Source organism: Grampus griseus (assembly GCF_964374135.1).
Source record: "Grampus griseus genome assembly, chromosome: 10".
Lineage (NCBI taxonomy): Eukaryota > Metazoa > Chordata > Mammalia > Artiodactyla > Delphinidae > Grampus > Grampus griseus.
In genome coordinates, this window is record NC_139004.1 from 35124010 (window position 1) to 35140145 (window position 16136).

General features: G+C 38.6%; 1 protein-coding gene across 1 annotated transcript in view; it reads right to left on the minus strand.

Moving 5' to 3' along the window:
• DNAH8 (dynein axonemal heavy chain 8) overlaps nucleotides 1–16136 on the minus strand; it is a gene marked incomplete at its 5' end in the record, with an annotated part of 322388 nt that overhangs the window by 133797 nt on the left and 172455 nt on the right. Inside the window, 5 exons of the mRNA XM_082664076.1 lie at nucleotides 1029–1151; nucleotides 3946–4138; nucleotides 5352–5515; nucleotides 10307–10416; nucleotides 15301–15514. Coding sequence (XP_082520202.1) covers nucleotides 1029–1151; nucleotides 3946–4138; nucleotides 5352–5515; nucleotides 10307–10416; nucleotides 15301–15514 — 804 coding nt within the window. The remainder of the gene's footprint in view (nucleotides 1–1028; nucleotides 1152–3945; nucleotides 4139–5351; nucleotides 5516–10306; nucleotides 10417–15300; nucleotides 15515–16136) is intronic.

The window sequence follows — 16136 nt, forward strand, 5'->3', positions numbered from 1 at the left end:
TCAGGGAGGATAAGGCTCAAATTGTGGCTCGAATCTTATGCAGGCCAATTGGAGACACTGCTAAAAAGCTGTCTTTTACATTAATGTCACTGATTAGGAAGAAAGTCTAGACAGATCACTAAATTCATTATCACTAGTACACAGAATTTTTTTTAATTCAAGTTTTACAGATGGCAGACACCTTGATATGTATCAATTCTATTATATTTTCAATATGTTAATCACTTATGTGGTTTTGCACCCAGAACAGGGTTCCAGGCCCCCAAGATCTAGCCACAGTGGGTACTCGATAATACTTGCTGAATAGATGAATGTGAAACAATCCTAGAGCACCTGGAAATTCACTGGTTTTGTAGAAGATGATTCTGTAATAAACACAGAGTTAACTGCCTCCTCTTCATGAGGAGAAGAGTTGCAAAAAGAAACTCCTCCCTATCCTACTTTGTTGGAGAAGCTCCTTTTTTGATCTACAAATTATACAAATAAACAACTCCTTTCTGCAGCCCTTCAGACTTGGATCAAGCCATGCTCCTTTTCTGGTGCTGCCTCTAGTTGGTTTCTATTTTTTATCAGTCCTATACACCCACCTTTCCCCTTTCCCCATCAGTTCGCCCATAATCTGTAAGCCAATCATGAAATTGACATTTTTTTAAGCATCAACTCTTCCTCCATGGGGAACAGGATTCCCATCACATCAAAATGTAATTTGAGGAGGGAATATTTTTTTCATAGGGTTCTCCAAGTTACTGTCTAGGAAAGTAAAACTCTTTGACTCAGCGAGTCAAAAGCTCTGAACACAAAACCCATCAGTTTGCCCTTGAAAAACATTTGCTTCCATGTAGGCAGATTCAAATAAGCGGTTTCTGATTAAGCCTTTGTTTTGTGAGACAGTGAACTGACTCAACCTATAGACTCTCTTCTATACACTACCCAATACTATATATTTATTCTCTGAAAAAGTTTATCTGTGAAATTTACGAAGCTTTTATATGATCTATTTATATCAGTAAACAGTCAATACTTAGAACCTTAACAAGATGAGTCATTGCATCTTTAAAAAACACCAGATCAAGAGATGTTCCTCTAATGAGATCATTGAACTGTCTCTGGTAAAACTGGAGTTTTTCAGACAGAAATTCAAAGGATGGTACCTATGGGTGGGGGGGAGAGAGAAAAAAATAATATTTAAGATGCAAAATTTAGGAAAGCAGCAATTCTAAAGACATTCAAAAGTAATTCTAAAAAAATTTTTTTTAGACCTAACAGATTTCCAAACATTTGTCATGGATTAGTCGACTTTTAGTTATTTCCATTTTCAGAGGTCTGAAACCTAACTGGTTGATTTCCAGTATGAAGTCATTCCTGACCTCTTCCGTCAATAACCCCAGCACTTGGGAAAACTGGACAGCTACATGTAAAAGAATGAAATTAGAACACTTCCTACCACCATACACAAAAATAAACTCAAAATGGGTTAAAGACCTAAATGTAAGGCCAGATACTATAAAACTCTTAGAGGAAAACATAGGCAGAACACTCTATGACATAAATCACAGCAAGATTCTTTTTGACCCACCTCCTAGAGAAATGGAAATAAAAACAAAAATAAACAAATGGGACCTAATGAAACTCTTTTGCACAGCAAAGGAAACTATAAACAAGACGAAAAGACAACCCTCAGAATGGGAGAAAATATTTGCAAATGAAGCAACTGACAAAGGATTAATCTACAAAATATACAAGCAGCTCATGTAGCTCAATATCAAAAAAACAAACAACTCAATCCAAAAATGGGCAGAAGACTTAAATAGACATTTCTCCGAAGAATATATACAGCTTGCCAACAAACACATGAAAGGATGCTCGACATCACTAATCATTAGAGAAATGCAAATCAAAACATCACTAATCATTAGAGAAATGCAAATCAAAACTCACACCAGTTAGAATGGCCATCATCAAAAAATCTACAAACAATAAATGCTTGAGAGGGTGTGGAGAAAAGGGAACCCTCTTGCACTGTTGGTCGGAATGTAAATTGATACAGCCACTATAGAGAACAGTATGGAAGTTCCTTAAAAAACTAAAAATAGAACTACCATACGACCCAGCAATCCCACTACTGGGCATATATCCTGAGAAAACCATAATTCAAAAAGAGTCATGTACCACAATGTTCATTGCAGCACTGTTTACAATAGCCAGGACATGGAAGCAACCTAAGTGTCCATCGACAGATGAATGGATAAAGAAGATGTGGCACTTATATACAATGGAATATTACTCAGCCATAAAAAGAAATGAAACTGAGTTATTTGTAGTGAGGTGGATGGACCTAGAGTCTGTCATACAGAGTGAAGTAAATCAGAAAGAGAAAAACAGTAGTATGCTAACACATATATATGGAATCTAAAAAAAAAAAAAAAAGTGGTTCTGATGAACCTAGGGGCAGGACAGGAATAAAGATGCAGATGTAGAGAATGGACTTGAGGACACGGGGAGGGGGAAGTGTAAGCTGAGACAAAGTGAGAGAGTAGCATTGACATATACACACTACCAAATGTAAAATAGATAGCTAGTGGGAAGCAGCTGCATAGCACAGGGAGATCAGCTGGTGCTTTGTGACTACCTGGAGGGGTGGAATAGGGAGAGTGGGAAGGAGGCGCAAGAGGGAGGGATATAGGGATATACGTATACATATAGCTGATTCGCCTTATTTTACGGCAGAAACTAATGCAACATTGTAAAGCAATTATACTCCAATAAAAATGTTATAAATAAATTAACTAATTTAAAAAGTTAAAAAAGAACCCTAGCACTAACTCCTATCTGTGGTAATTAAGGTTGTAAAATAACAAATATATTTCTCAGTTTTTATTTGCTTCTTAATATTGCTTATGGAGCTTTAAAAATGGACAGAACTTTTACATTGTTTATGTAGCCAAATTATTCTGAAGTCAATATTCACGTATTTGTTTTGTAAATTGCTTCTCTCCATCTAATTCTTTGACCTACATGCACTTCAGAACTACTGTGTTATGTGACCCTCTTTAAAAAATCTCTTTGGAGTCTTGTTTCAAGCTTCATTAAACCTATACGTTAATTTAGGGAAAACAATGTGTTGCCATTTAACCAAGTAAAGTTTTATCGCGTTTATTCCTAGATATTTTACATATTTGTTGCTGTTGAATGAAATACTTTTATGTTTCATCTCCTGTCTTGAGATTGTTTGGCAAGAGATGGCAGCCTTCTTCTGTAAAGGGCAAGACAGTAAATATTTTAGGCTTTGTGGCCCATGTGGTCATTCAACTCCACCACTGTAGTGCAAAAGCAGTCATAGAAAACATGTTGTGTTCCAATACAACTTTAACTCTGAACAATGAAATCTGAATTCCATATAATTTTCATGTCACACAATGTTATTATTCTTCTGATTCTTTCTACCCATTAAAAAATATAAAAACCCTTCTTAGCTCATGAATCTAACAAAAAACCAGCGGTAGGCTGGATTCGGACCACTGGCTGTGATTTGCCAACCTCTGATATAGACGATAGTTACGCAGTTTCATATTTATATCATACTTGGTCATCTAACTGAACTCTTAGTAGTTGAAACAGATTTTAAATTCTCTTGGATTAAATTAAGAGATAATCATATCATCTGCAAATAAGGATATTTTTGTTTTTTCCTATCTGATAATTACATCTATTTTCTTTTTTGTCATTTTTGTTGCACTGCCTAGAACTTTCAAACCAATATTAAATAACTGTGATAATTGTACGCGTACTTGTCTTATATCTGACTTCAATGGGATTGCTGCTAAATTTCATTGAAATTAATATTTTACTTGGTGTATGATGACACGAATCATAACATATAACTATCGTACAAGTTATGGCAAATATCTGGTTAGGTAAGTGATCCAAAAAGCTGAAAATAAATACCAATTCATAGATTTTGGGCACTTCAAACACAGTGTCTTCAGGTTCATCTCCAGTTGGTTCAGGCATCTCACAGAGAAAATCTACGAAGTATGGTTCAGAAAGAATATATGATCCTACATCTGGGCTAACATTTTCTTCAACTGCACGAATAAGATGTGCATTAAACCACTGCTCATCATCAGGACTTACAAATCTGAAACAAAAATACAGGAGTAAAAATGCAAAATAGGAAGCCATCTTTTCTAACTGAACATGGTTTCAACCCCTCTCCACCTCCTCTCAGCCCCCATCCTGTATCTCCATTATCTCAGAACAGGGAAACAATATGTTCTGCCTTCTGACCAGAGGCAGATGTAACCTCAACCAAGAGAGCTATAATATTGATAGTATCACTTATAGAAAATACTGACAAAGAGTCTCTCCTTGGCCAAACTTAGGCTCTTCTGAATCCTCTTCCCTATTAAGCCCCAATTTTGGACTTCCATGTCCTTCTTTGCACCATCTAATTTTAGCAAGAATCCTGCTAAATCCATTTAGCCAGAATCCTCCCAGACCTCCCTTATTTCCTCTTAGCACTTTCGCATCCACCAAACTCCTCCATCCTGTTCCTCAGTTATAAATTCCCACTTTTTCCTTGTTGTATTTGGAGTTGAGCCCAATTTCTCACCCTTACTGCAAAATCTCACTGCATAGGCCCTATACCTCTCATGATAGTCTTGAATAAAGTATGAGAGTCTTATTGTTTCAACAAGTGTCACAAATAACTTTTTTCTTTAACAGTATAGATGAGTCCCATGGGTGAGGTTCAGGGTCCCTAAAACTTGCAATAGAAGCATGGAGTTGACAGTCAGTAGTGGGTGAGCATCCTCTTTCTAGGTTTGTGGGCACACAGTATATGAAGGTCCTTTTCAGACGTATGACTTCAGAGGGGTAAGGGAGGAAGGAGTGGGACTAACATCTGACAGATACCACCTACGTGGGACATTGTGGTAGGCCCTTTACAGCTTTGTAAGACCAGCATTGCCATCGTATTTTATAGAGGAGGGAACAGAGGCTCAGAAAGATGACTAAGCTTATGTACCAGATGTCACCATGCAGCAGAGCTCTCACTACACAGACCTCAAACTTTTTAGAAACTATACCTAACAAAATTTTCCTCTGAATGTTATCAACGTTCTGATAATGTGGTTAGTTTTTTTAAATGTCCTGTTGAAATAATACTCAAGGAAATTGGCAGAGCGTTTTCCCACCAGCAGGTGGGAAATGACATCCATGCTTCACAAACCCCAGAGCAATTTAAGATAATACTCCTTTATTCTACTTATTTGAGCAGATAATGCAGGAATTATTCTAGTAGGATAAACTACTTATATAGTACATTTAAACTCAAGCACTGTGATATACACCTGTCTGCAATTACTCTGTTGCACTCGTGTTTGAAAAGTGACAGGAGAACAGGAATTGAACCACACTCCTCGGCTTTTATGGTTAACATTCCTTGCCAAATTCTGGAAAGATCTCGCAGATTGAAAATGTAATGGAATTTAGAAGGAGTAGGCAGCATCTTCACCTAGAGTTGGGAAACAAAATGTAATACTCTCAATTTACTTTTCAGATAAAACTAAAAGCACAAGAATGGCCACCATCAAAAACTCTACAAACTAAATGCTGGAGAGGGTGTGGAGAAAAGGGAACCCTCTTGCGCTGTTGGTGGGAATGTAAATTGATACAGCCACTATAGAGAACAGTATGGAGGTTCCTTACAAAACTAAAAATAGAAATACCATACGACCCGGCAATCCCACTACTGGGCATATACCCTGAGAAAACCATGATTCAAAAAGAGACATGTACCACAATGTTCATTGCAGCACTATTTACAATAGCCAGGACATGGAAGCAACCTAAGTATCCATCGACAGATGAATGGATAAAGAAGATGTGGCACATATATACAATGGAATATTACTCAGCCATAAAAAAACACGAAATTGAGTTATTTGTAGTGAGGTGGATGGACCTAGAGTCTGTCATACAGAGTGAAGTAAGTCAGAAAGAGAAAAACAAATACCGTATGCTAACACATATATATGGAATCTAAGAAAAAAAAATGGTTCTGAAGAACCTAGGGGCAGGACAGGAATAAAGATGCAGACGTAGAGAATGGACTTGAGGACACGGGGAGGGGGAAAGGTAAGCTGGGACGAAGTGAGAGAGTGACATGGACATATATGCACCACCAGTTGTAAAGACATAGCTAGTGGGAAGCAGCTGCATATCACAGGGAGATCAACTCGGTGCTTTGTGACTACCTAGAGGGGTGGGATAGGGAGCGTGGGAGGGAGGCGGGCGATATGGGGATATATGTATATGTATAGCTGATTCACTTTGTTATACAGCAGAAACTAACACACCATTGTAAAGCAATTATACTTCAATAATGATGTTTAAATAATTAATTAATTAATTATTTTAAAAACACAACTGCTTTTAGAATGATTTTATTTCACAGTTCCTATTTTAAATAAAATAGGCTGAGTAAATAAACTAAAATTAAGTTTATATTTTTGTCACAGCATTGATGGGAAAAAAGACACATCATAAATAAACCAGCACAGAATTTAAAAGACCCTAAGACCTTGAATACGATGGACTGAAGAATAATGCACTGGATGCAGACTCCAACTCTTTTGTTCTACCACCATGAGCTGGCTTTGAACAAGCCACTGTCCCCTGAGTTCTTAAAAATGATGTGAATTGTAGGAATAATCATTCCTAATCATTATTAGTGTGTATACGGGAATACGTCATAACAAAACACTGAGTGTGAGCCGGCTGTCATTCAGTTAAGAATAATGAATGTTCACATCTAAAGTCAATAATGATCATCTTCTATAGATGGCTTTGACTAAGGTCCTGAGTGCATTTGGATTTCCACAAATACATTCGTTTATCATGATCTAGATTTCACTTATGGATCCAAACTCAGTCAACATGCTTTCATATGTCTGTATATCTGCAATAAATGGGCAGGCAATTCTGACATACTGCTATAATTACTTGGTGGTTTTTGTGAGTTTTGCTTGTTTGTTTGAACACTAATTTACTTATTTCTACCCACTTCTAGAATCCAAATAGGCAAAGCTATAACATGACACAGTCCACATTCTTATAAAGAGAGGTACCAGTTAAGGGATAAATTTGAGGTGTCAGGTGTGGGAAGTATTGCTGGCCAAGTGTAAAGATTGTAGTTGATACCATCAGCATCATTTTTGAAAGTGAAACAATGATAACTCTGGAGATACAAAGCAGACGGCCTACATGACTAATTCAGGAAAGCAAATGCTTTCTTTAGTACCTATTCATGGAATATGTCCTTTCCATATGGAAAAAGTACCCTATTGAGTTTGTAGAGTAATTTCTATAGGCTAATTCACAGTGCAAGTTAAAACAGCAGGTAGCAAGAGGAGATATAGAATAAAGAGAAGTGTTATGTTAACAATCACCTTTCAATTTCCCTCTTTGCTCTCAGTTCCATTCCAAGATAAAATGTTCATTCTACTCACCAAAATGTAAAACATGCACTTATATTACAAAAATGCAAAAATAAAGGGATAAGGCTATGTGAATATTGCTTTTTTTTCTTTCCTGTAAGACTGCAGCTAAGATGGCAGCCGTTGGCAACTGAAGCAATTATTCAGTAGAATTAAATAAAGTCCTTTCTTTCCCTTTTCTTCTCATTTATTAACCTGCTTCTTTCCTTATCTTCCAACATTTCCTTTTAACTTTTGTCAGCTTCTTTCTTTTCTCACCTGCTTCTGCTTTAAAGCTATGTAAAGTAATATAAAGGGATACACAAGGCATGAGTGGATTAAAGGAGTGCTTTGTGAAAATGAGAAATTTGAAGAAAAGATACAAAGAAGGCTGCTTATTTGGGGTTGGGGAGAGGAGGAAGATTCATTCGTTTTTTGAGTGAATGAGTATTTTTGAGCACCTCCCACGACCCTTACAAAGATACCATGGTAAATAGCACAGCTAAATCTGCTGCCATCAGGAACCTTCTATTCGAGTGGGAGAGCCTGACAATAAATAAGAAACAAATATACTGATAAACAGATAGGCAAATAACAATGATAAATGTCATGGTTAGAAGAAATGAAGTAGAGTCAGGAGACAGATAATGCCTGTGATGGGGTCGTGGACAGTTGTTTTAGAGAGAATGATCCCAGAAACCCTCTCTGAAGGTAAAAATAACGAGAAAGAGTCAAACAAAGTATAACGGCCCAGAGGCATGAAAAACTTGGGGTGTTCAAGGCACAGTAAGAAGGGCAGCATGGCTGGAGCAGAACGATGGAAGGGAAGAGGAGTAAGCAGGGGCCGACTCAGGGTGAGTTTCACAGGCCAGAGCTAGGCATTGTGTTTCACTGCAAGTGTAACTGGGAATCTACTGGTGGTTTTAAGAAGGAATGATGATCTCTGATGTGCTTGTTAAAAAGCATTTTAGGACTGTGTAAAGAACAGATTCTAGGAGGGCAAGAAGAAAGCAAGGAGACTGGTTAGGAAGCCGCTGCATGGTCCAGAGAGCAGGCGATGGACCAGGCAGGGTGATCGCTGTGAGATGACAATAAGCGCTCAGCTTCCGTATATATTTTGAAAGCCTGGTTACTGAGACTTGCTGATGGATTGGATGTAGGGAATAAGAGAGACAAATCAAGGACGGAGCCCTGTATTTTAGCCTGAGAAGCAGGATAATTGATACAAAATTCTGAGGGAGGATCATACTTAAGAACTTGTTAACTTTGAGACAGTTATTAGACATTGAAGCAGTGGTGTCTACTAAGCTGCTGGAAACAAGTGGGGGGACTTCCCAGGCTTGGGTCCAGTGGTTAAGACTCTGCATTTCCAATGCAGGGGCCGCAGGTTCAATCCCTGGTCAGGGAACTAAGATCCCACATACTGTGCAGTGAGGCTAAAAAATTTTTAAAAAAGAAAGAAACAAGTCTGGAGCCGGGCAAAGAGGCCTGGGATGGAAGTGCTGACTTTGAACTCATCAGCACAGAGATGGTGTTTAAAGCCATGAAGCTGGATGAGGCTACCTGAGTACGAATGGAGGTAGAGATGAGGTCCCAACATGGAGATCAAGTGCACTCCAGTATTTAGAGGAGGGGAAAGAGTGGGGACTTAGAAAAGGTAGCCAGTGAGGTAGGAAGAAAACCAAGAGCAAGAGGCCCTTCTGAAGCCAAGTGAAGAAAGTGTTTAGAAGGATCATTTACGTCAAATGCTGCTAAAGCGTCGAGTCAGAGGAAGAAGAAACCAACCCTTGGATTTGGCAAGACGGAGGAATCTGGTGACCTTGATGAGAGCAGTGGAAATGAAAACTTGTACAAAACGGGTTAAAGAGGTAAAGAAATGTGAGGAAGTGAAGCTGATAAACGTTCATAAAACAAAAGAAGCTTTGATGGAAAGATACCAGGAAGGCCAAAGCTTTCCAGAAAAACATGCATATGGGCACAGTAAATTGAACAATAGCCCCACTGGAAAATAGATGGACCTAACCACAGAAAATTATCTCAGACACTCAGACCTTCTGAAACTCCATGCTGGAGCTTCCCCAGGACATAAGCTTAGGCCCAGATGGTGTGTAAGTGGCCAAATGAATGTATAGTGAACTATGACAATTAATCCTCATCTCCTTCACCAATTTTTTTTAGCAAATATATCAATCTTGTTGTGTTTTTTTTTTTTTTTTTTCAAATCTCAGACCTACCCTTAATTGCTTTTTCATGAGTCTGGCTTCAGACATCTGGTGACAGCCTCAATGCTTACTGAGTTTTACTTAGGGCATTGACCTCTGTATTAAAATCTAGACTATTCTGTTGAGTACATTCCATCCATTTACTAATTCATGCTCCACCTCAGAGAAATCCACAAGTTGGACTTTAAGTCTTGGTTAGCTAAGAGTATCTGGAAATCCATGTATTCCCTCAGTCAGTGAACATCTGAGTGTCTGACACAGTTTGGCTGTTGGCAGCAGGTAGGGAAGACAGACATACAAAGAGTTACAAATCAGAGTAACAAGTGGAAAAGCAGTGTTCTCATCTCAGCAAAACTCTACTTTATCCTGGATGCCGTGTCTGGTTTACAGTAATATCTCATATATATGGAAAGCATCGTTCAGTCAGAATATTTGCTCCCTGGAAGGAAAAGGTGTCATAAATCTACTTCAGCACCTAATTTGTCTTTTCCAGAAAAACACTACTACCCATGATGTGATGATAACTTCATGAGCCATGAGGTGAGAACTAGGCTGAATAATTGTTGACTTTTTTTTTCTGATTATTGACAACGGATGATTCTGTACCTTAGTCCACTGCCACAGCACTCTGCTCGCTGAAACCAGATTCACAATCATCTCACATATTTCGGGTTTGAACTTTCTGCAAGGATCAAAATACCCACAGCCAATAACTCCTGAAAAATAAACAAGATTGAAGGTATGAGCTTACTATAAGATCACAAGGTACATGTTTATCCCAGTGAATAAATCATTACAAGATGACTAAGCTAGGTGATGTGAAGAATTTCTCTCAAGGAATCAGCTAAGACTGGCAGTCAGCAGTGGGGCTAGCAAAGCTTAGTATGCAGTGATAAGCATTTTATATGTATTAACTCCTTTAATCCTCCCAACATCCTATGAGAAAGAATCTGAGGTAGATATTATTATTATTCCCGTTTTCTCATTTATATTTTTATTGAAGTATAGTCGACATATAATATTTTGGTATTTTCAGGTGTACAACATAGTGACTCAAATTTAAAACATCACACTGGTCAGAATGGCCATCATCAAAAAGTCTACAAAAAATAAATGCTGGAGAGGGTGTGGAGGAAAGGGAACCCTCCTACACTGCTGGTGGGAATGTAAATTGGTGCAGCCACTATAGTGAACAGTATGGAGGTTCCTTAAAAAACTAAAAATAGAGTTACCATATGATCCATCAGTCCCACTCCTGTGCATTTATCCAGGGAAAACCACAATTCGAAAAGATACATGCACCCCAATGTTCATAGCAGCACTATTTATAATAGCCAAGACATGGAAGTAATCTAAGTGTCTACTGACAGATGAATGGACAAAGAAGATGTGGTACGTATATACAATGGACTATTACTCAACCATCAAAAAGAATGAAATAATGCCATTTGCAGCAACATGGATGGAACTAGAGATCACCATAAGTGAAGTAAGCCAGGCAAAGACAAATAACATATGATATCGCTTATACTGGAATCTAAAAAACATGATACAAATGAACTTATATACAAAACAGAAATAGACCCACACAAACAGAAAACAAACTTAAGGTTACCAGGGGGGAAATGGTGGGGAGGGATAAATTGGGAGACTTGGATTGACATATACACACTATTATATATAAAACAGATAACTAATAAGGACCTACTGTATAGCATAGGGAACTATACTCAACATTTTGTAATAACCTAAAAAGGAAAAGAAACAGAAAAAAACAGATATATATGTATGTATAACTGAAGCACTTTGCTGTATACCTGAAACTAACACAACATTGCAAATCAACTATACCTCAATTAAAGAAATGATCACCACAGTAAGTCTAGTAGCCATTTGTCACTATACAAAATTATTACTATATTATTGACTATATTCCTAATTCTGTATATTATATCCCTGTGACTTATTTATTTTATAACTGGAAGTTTATACCTCTGAATCCCCTTCACCTATTTCACTCAATTTTCCCATTCTCCTCCCCTCTGGCAACCACCAGTTTGTTCTCTGTATCTATGAGTCTGTTTCTGTTTTGTTTTGTTTGTCCATTTGTTTTGTTTTCCAGATTCCATGTATAAGTGAGACCATAGGTATTTGTCTTTCTCTGTCTGACATGACTTGCCATTTGTGACAACACAGATGGACCTAGAGGTTATTATTATTCCCATTTTATTATGAGTTTAGTAACTTGCCCAAGGTCACCCACCTTGTGTGTGGGTGAATCTGAGGTTTGAACCCAGGAAACCTGGCTCTGGAACCTGTAAAACAGCCCTCAGTCTGAAGAGTAGAAGAGCTGGAAAAGAACTTAGAGACTACTTCCTCATCTTACAGATAAGGAGACCAGGCACAGACAAATAAAGCAAACTGTTCAAGTTCACTCAGACTGGTTGTTGACAGAAGTGAAATCAGGACCCCCATATCTCCTGACCTGCAGTCAGCCAACACACTGGCCTGGGTGGTGATGTAATGGTTCCTAGGAAACACCCAACACAGTGACAATCTGACATAATCACCCTCAGGAACTACTGTGTTATATAGACTGTTCCTGAAGTCCCAAAATGTGTTTGGTGTTAGACTGCAAAAACAGATTTAACTCTGTTTCGTCCCTGTGAGACTCTATGTTGAGCAGTATGTTCAGTTCTGAGCATGGTATTTCCAGAGGAAAATGAATACGAATATCTGCTCAGAGACGCATAGCAGGTTTATGAAGGGTGGGTCAGCTAAAGAAACTGGGCTTCATTCACATAGACCAAAGAAGAGCAGCCTTGAGGGAACGTGAAATTATCCAAAGTCATGGTTGGTTGTGCTAGATGCCTGTAAGGCCTTTTTGCTTCCTGAAATCCTATGATTCTAGACCTCCAGCTTCCTGTGGCACAAATGTGTTATAGATGAAGCATGGGATGTGGAATCAGAAAACAGAATCAGCATCACACGTTTGCCATGCACTAGCTATATGGCCTTAATTAGGCAGTTATCTTACTTCTCTGAGCCTCGGTTTCTGGTTTGTCTCCGTATCTCATTTTCAATATTAATCATATCAAAAAGTGTATAAAAGTTTAACAAATAATCAAACACTCACGTACAGCCACTAGACTGAGGAATACAAGATTGTCCGAGTACATTAGAAGCCTCTTTTGTCCCATCCCTCCTCCCTCCAGAGGTAGACAGGGCGCTGACTTGGTGAGAATCAGTAACTCGCTTTTCCAAAAAAAAGCTTTGGCACTTACGTTCTTGAACTTTAAACTTTTCCTTTTAACTTTAGTTTTTGAAATTTAATTTAATGGAATCATGTTATATGTTCCTCTGTGATGCTTTTTTTCTCTTAACATTGTATTTCTGGGCTTCATCCATGTTGAAGCATGTAGCTGTGTTTGTTCACATTCACTGCTCTGGAGCACTACACGGTACACCCACGCCACAATGTATTTATCCGACTTTACTGTCAATACATAATTGGGTTACTTCAAGGTTTTTGCTGTCAGGAACACTGTTCTAAGAACGTTCTTGTGTAAGTCTTTTGGTGCACATGTGAAAAATCAACTACAGATGGGTTAAGGACTCAAATACGGAAGGCAAAACTATATAACGTTTGGAAGGAAACACAGGCAAGTACCTGTATGACCTCTGGGTAGGAAAGGACTTCTTAAATGAGACTCATAAGGCACAACCATAAAGGAAGAAAATGGCGAACTGGTATATACTTGGAAGTGGAGTGGCGGTGGGTGTGCACATGTTCTACTACCAGTAATAACGTCCAGTCATTATGAAGGGCTCGCAGCCATTGATTCTTCCACCAGCAGGGGAGAGAGTCTCAGTTGCTTTACATTTTCACCAATGCCTGATTTTTTTGTCAGAATTTTTCATTTTTGCAAATCTAGTGGTTATAAAATGGTTTTTATCCTGGTGTTTTAAATTTCCATATTCCTGAATTGTAAAGTTTATCATCTTTACCTTTGTTTATTAGTCATATGGTTTCCTCTTCTTAAAGCGCCTGGCTTTTGGTCCATGTTTATATTAGGATGTTTGCTTTTTATCTGATTGATTCTTTGGATTTCTTGAAGTATTCAGATTACTGAGTTTTTTGCTTTGTTACATGTGTTGAAATTTTTTTCTTCCACTTTGCAACTTGTCTTTTTTCTACTCTTTTAATGTTGCTTTTTTAAAATATAAATTTATTTATTTTATTTATTTTTGTCTGCATTGGGTCCTCATTGCTGTGTGCAGGCCTTCTCTAGTTGTGGCGAGTGGGGGCCACACTTCGCCACAGTGTGCGGGCCTCTCATCACAGTGGCTTCTCTTGTTGCGGAGCACAGGCTCCAGGCACGCGGGCCTCAGCAGTCATGGCATGTGGGCTCGGTAGTTGTGGCTTGCAGGCTCTAGAGCGCAGGCTCAGTAGTTGTGGCACACGGGCTTAGTTGCTCTGCAGCATGTGGGATCTTCCCGGACCAGGGCTCGAACCCATGTCCCCTGCACTGGCAGGCGGATTCCCCAACCACTGCACCACCAGGGCAGCCCTAATGTTGCTTTTTTTTTTTTTTGCGGTACGCGGGCCTCTCACTGCTGTGGCCTCTCCCGTTGCGGAGCACAGGCTCCGGACGCGCAGGCTCCGGACACGCAGGCTCAGCGGCCATGGCTCACGGGCCCAGCCGCTCCGCAGCACATGGGATCCTCCCAGATCGGGGCACGAACCCGTGTCCCCTGCATCGGCAGGTGGACTCTCAACCACTGCACCACCAGGGAAGCCCCCTAATGTTGCTTTTTAACTGAACAAAAGCTCTTAATTTTAATCTAGTCAAATTTATCATTTTCTTCCTTTATGGTCTATGCTTTCTGAGTCTCAATTGAGAGGTTCTTTCCTACCCAGAGATCATTCTGATATTTTCCTATATTTTCTTCCATTGCTTTACAGCTTTGCCTTCCATATTTAAATCTTTAATCCTTCTGTATTGATTTTATGCTTGGTGTGAGGTAGGGGTCCAGTTTCAATTATTTTCACATAAGAATTACTAAATATCCCAGTACCATTTCTTGAAAGTCTGCCTTTCTCTTCTGATCTACAGTACTTGCTACGTCAAATAATTAATGATCACATACGCATGGGTCAGTTTCTCTTATATGTCTTCATGTACATAATTTTAATGGAATGGTTTATGTGAGCCTAAATTTGGTGTCAAAATATCATTTTCATTAACATAGCAAAGTGCTACATTTGACTTAGTATATTATGTTGTTAACCTCTGATCAATGGGCTATCATTCATTAGCCCAAATTTCTCTGATTAATCGTGCCAAGAAAACCACAACACAAAGGTTTACTTACCTCTAAAGCCAACCTTCAACAAGGCTATTTCTAAATATCCCTGAGTCTTACAATAGGCTATAAACATGAGTCTTCTTAGTATTTAGTCCCTGGCATTTAGCTCTCCATTTCGGATATTTAATCCCTACTTCTGACAGGGCCTTTTTATCTCTTAAATAAGGTTTTGCATGATTTATGCCTATTATGTAATGCAACAAAAAATTAAACACCAAGAATAGTCATACCAAAAATTTTGTCTATTGAAGCATTTGAAGGCAATGTGCAATTAAACACAGTAAACTGTCTTTTCAAACGTTGTGGAATATCATTTCGACCGCCTCCAGGGTGAATCATTGCCGCTATGAGCTGTACGTCAACAATAGTAGTGAAATCTCCAGGCTTATCCAAGCTGTACATTCCTTCCATTTCCATCATTTGTCGCACAATCTCGTTAGTTATCTGGAATTTTATATAGTAACATTTTAGTAACACATCACTATCATTTCCTCCAAAGCTCCTATAAAATAGTACAGATGAGACCAGAAGAAAATGCTCAACTTTTATCAATGAAGTGTTTGTGAATGTTGCCTTCAAGGCAATTTGACTTAAATGATACCACCCATAAACCCTAAACTGTAAGTTGAATATGTCTGGTGCAAATCCAATGCGTTCTTTACCACGCTGATAAATCTAGATAGGAGAATTACAGAATATTTGGTACAATTACAAGAGTTCTCAGAGTTACAAGTTTTACTATAGTTTTTACATCTTTCACACTCCACATTCAACTGTTTAAAATACCTTAAATCAGAAAATGGGATAGTTTTACTCCTGAATGTTTTGGTATTGGATTTTACATCCTTATCTTTCTTCTCTGTAGCCTCTACCACTGCTAACATTCCCTCCGTATTGAAATTTTTTCCTCTCTTGTTTTTAGAGGCTCAGTTCTTTCCAGGCTCATCTGGAGACCTTGGATCACTTCCCAAGCCATTCTTTCCCCATTCATCCCTCAAATGTAACTCTTCTACAGGGTTCCATCCTTGGCTCTTTTCTATTTCAGGGGATGCCATCTCAACCCTAA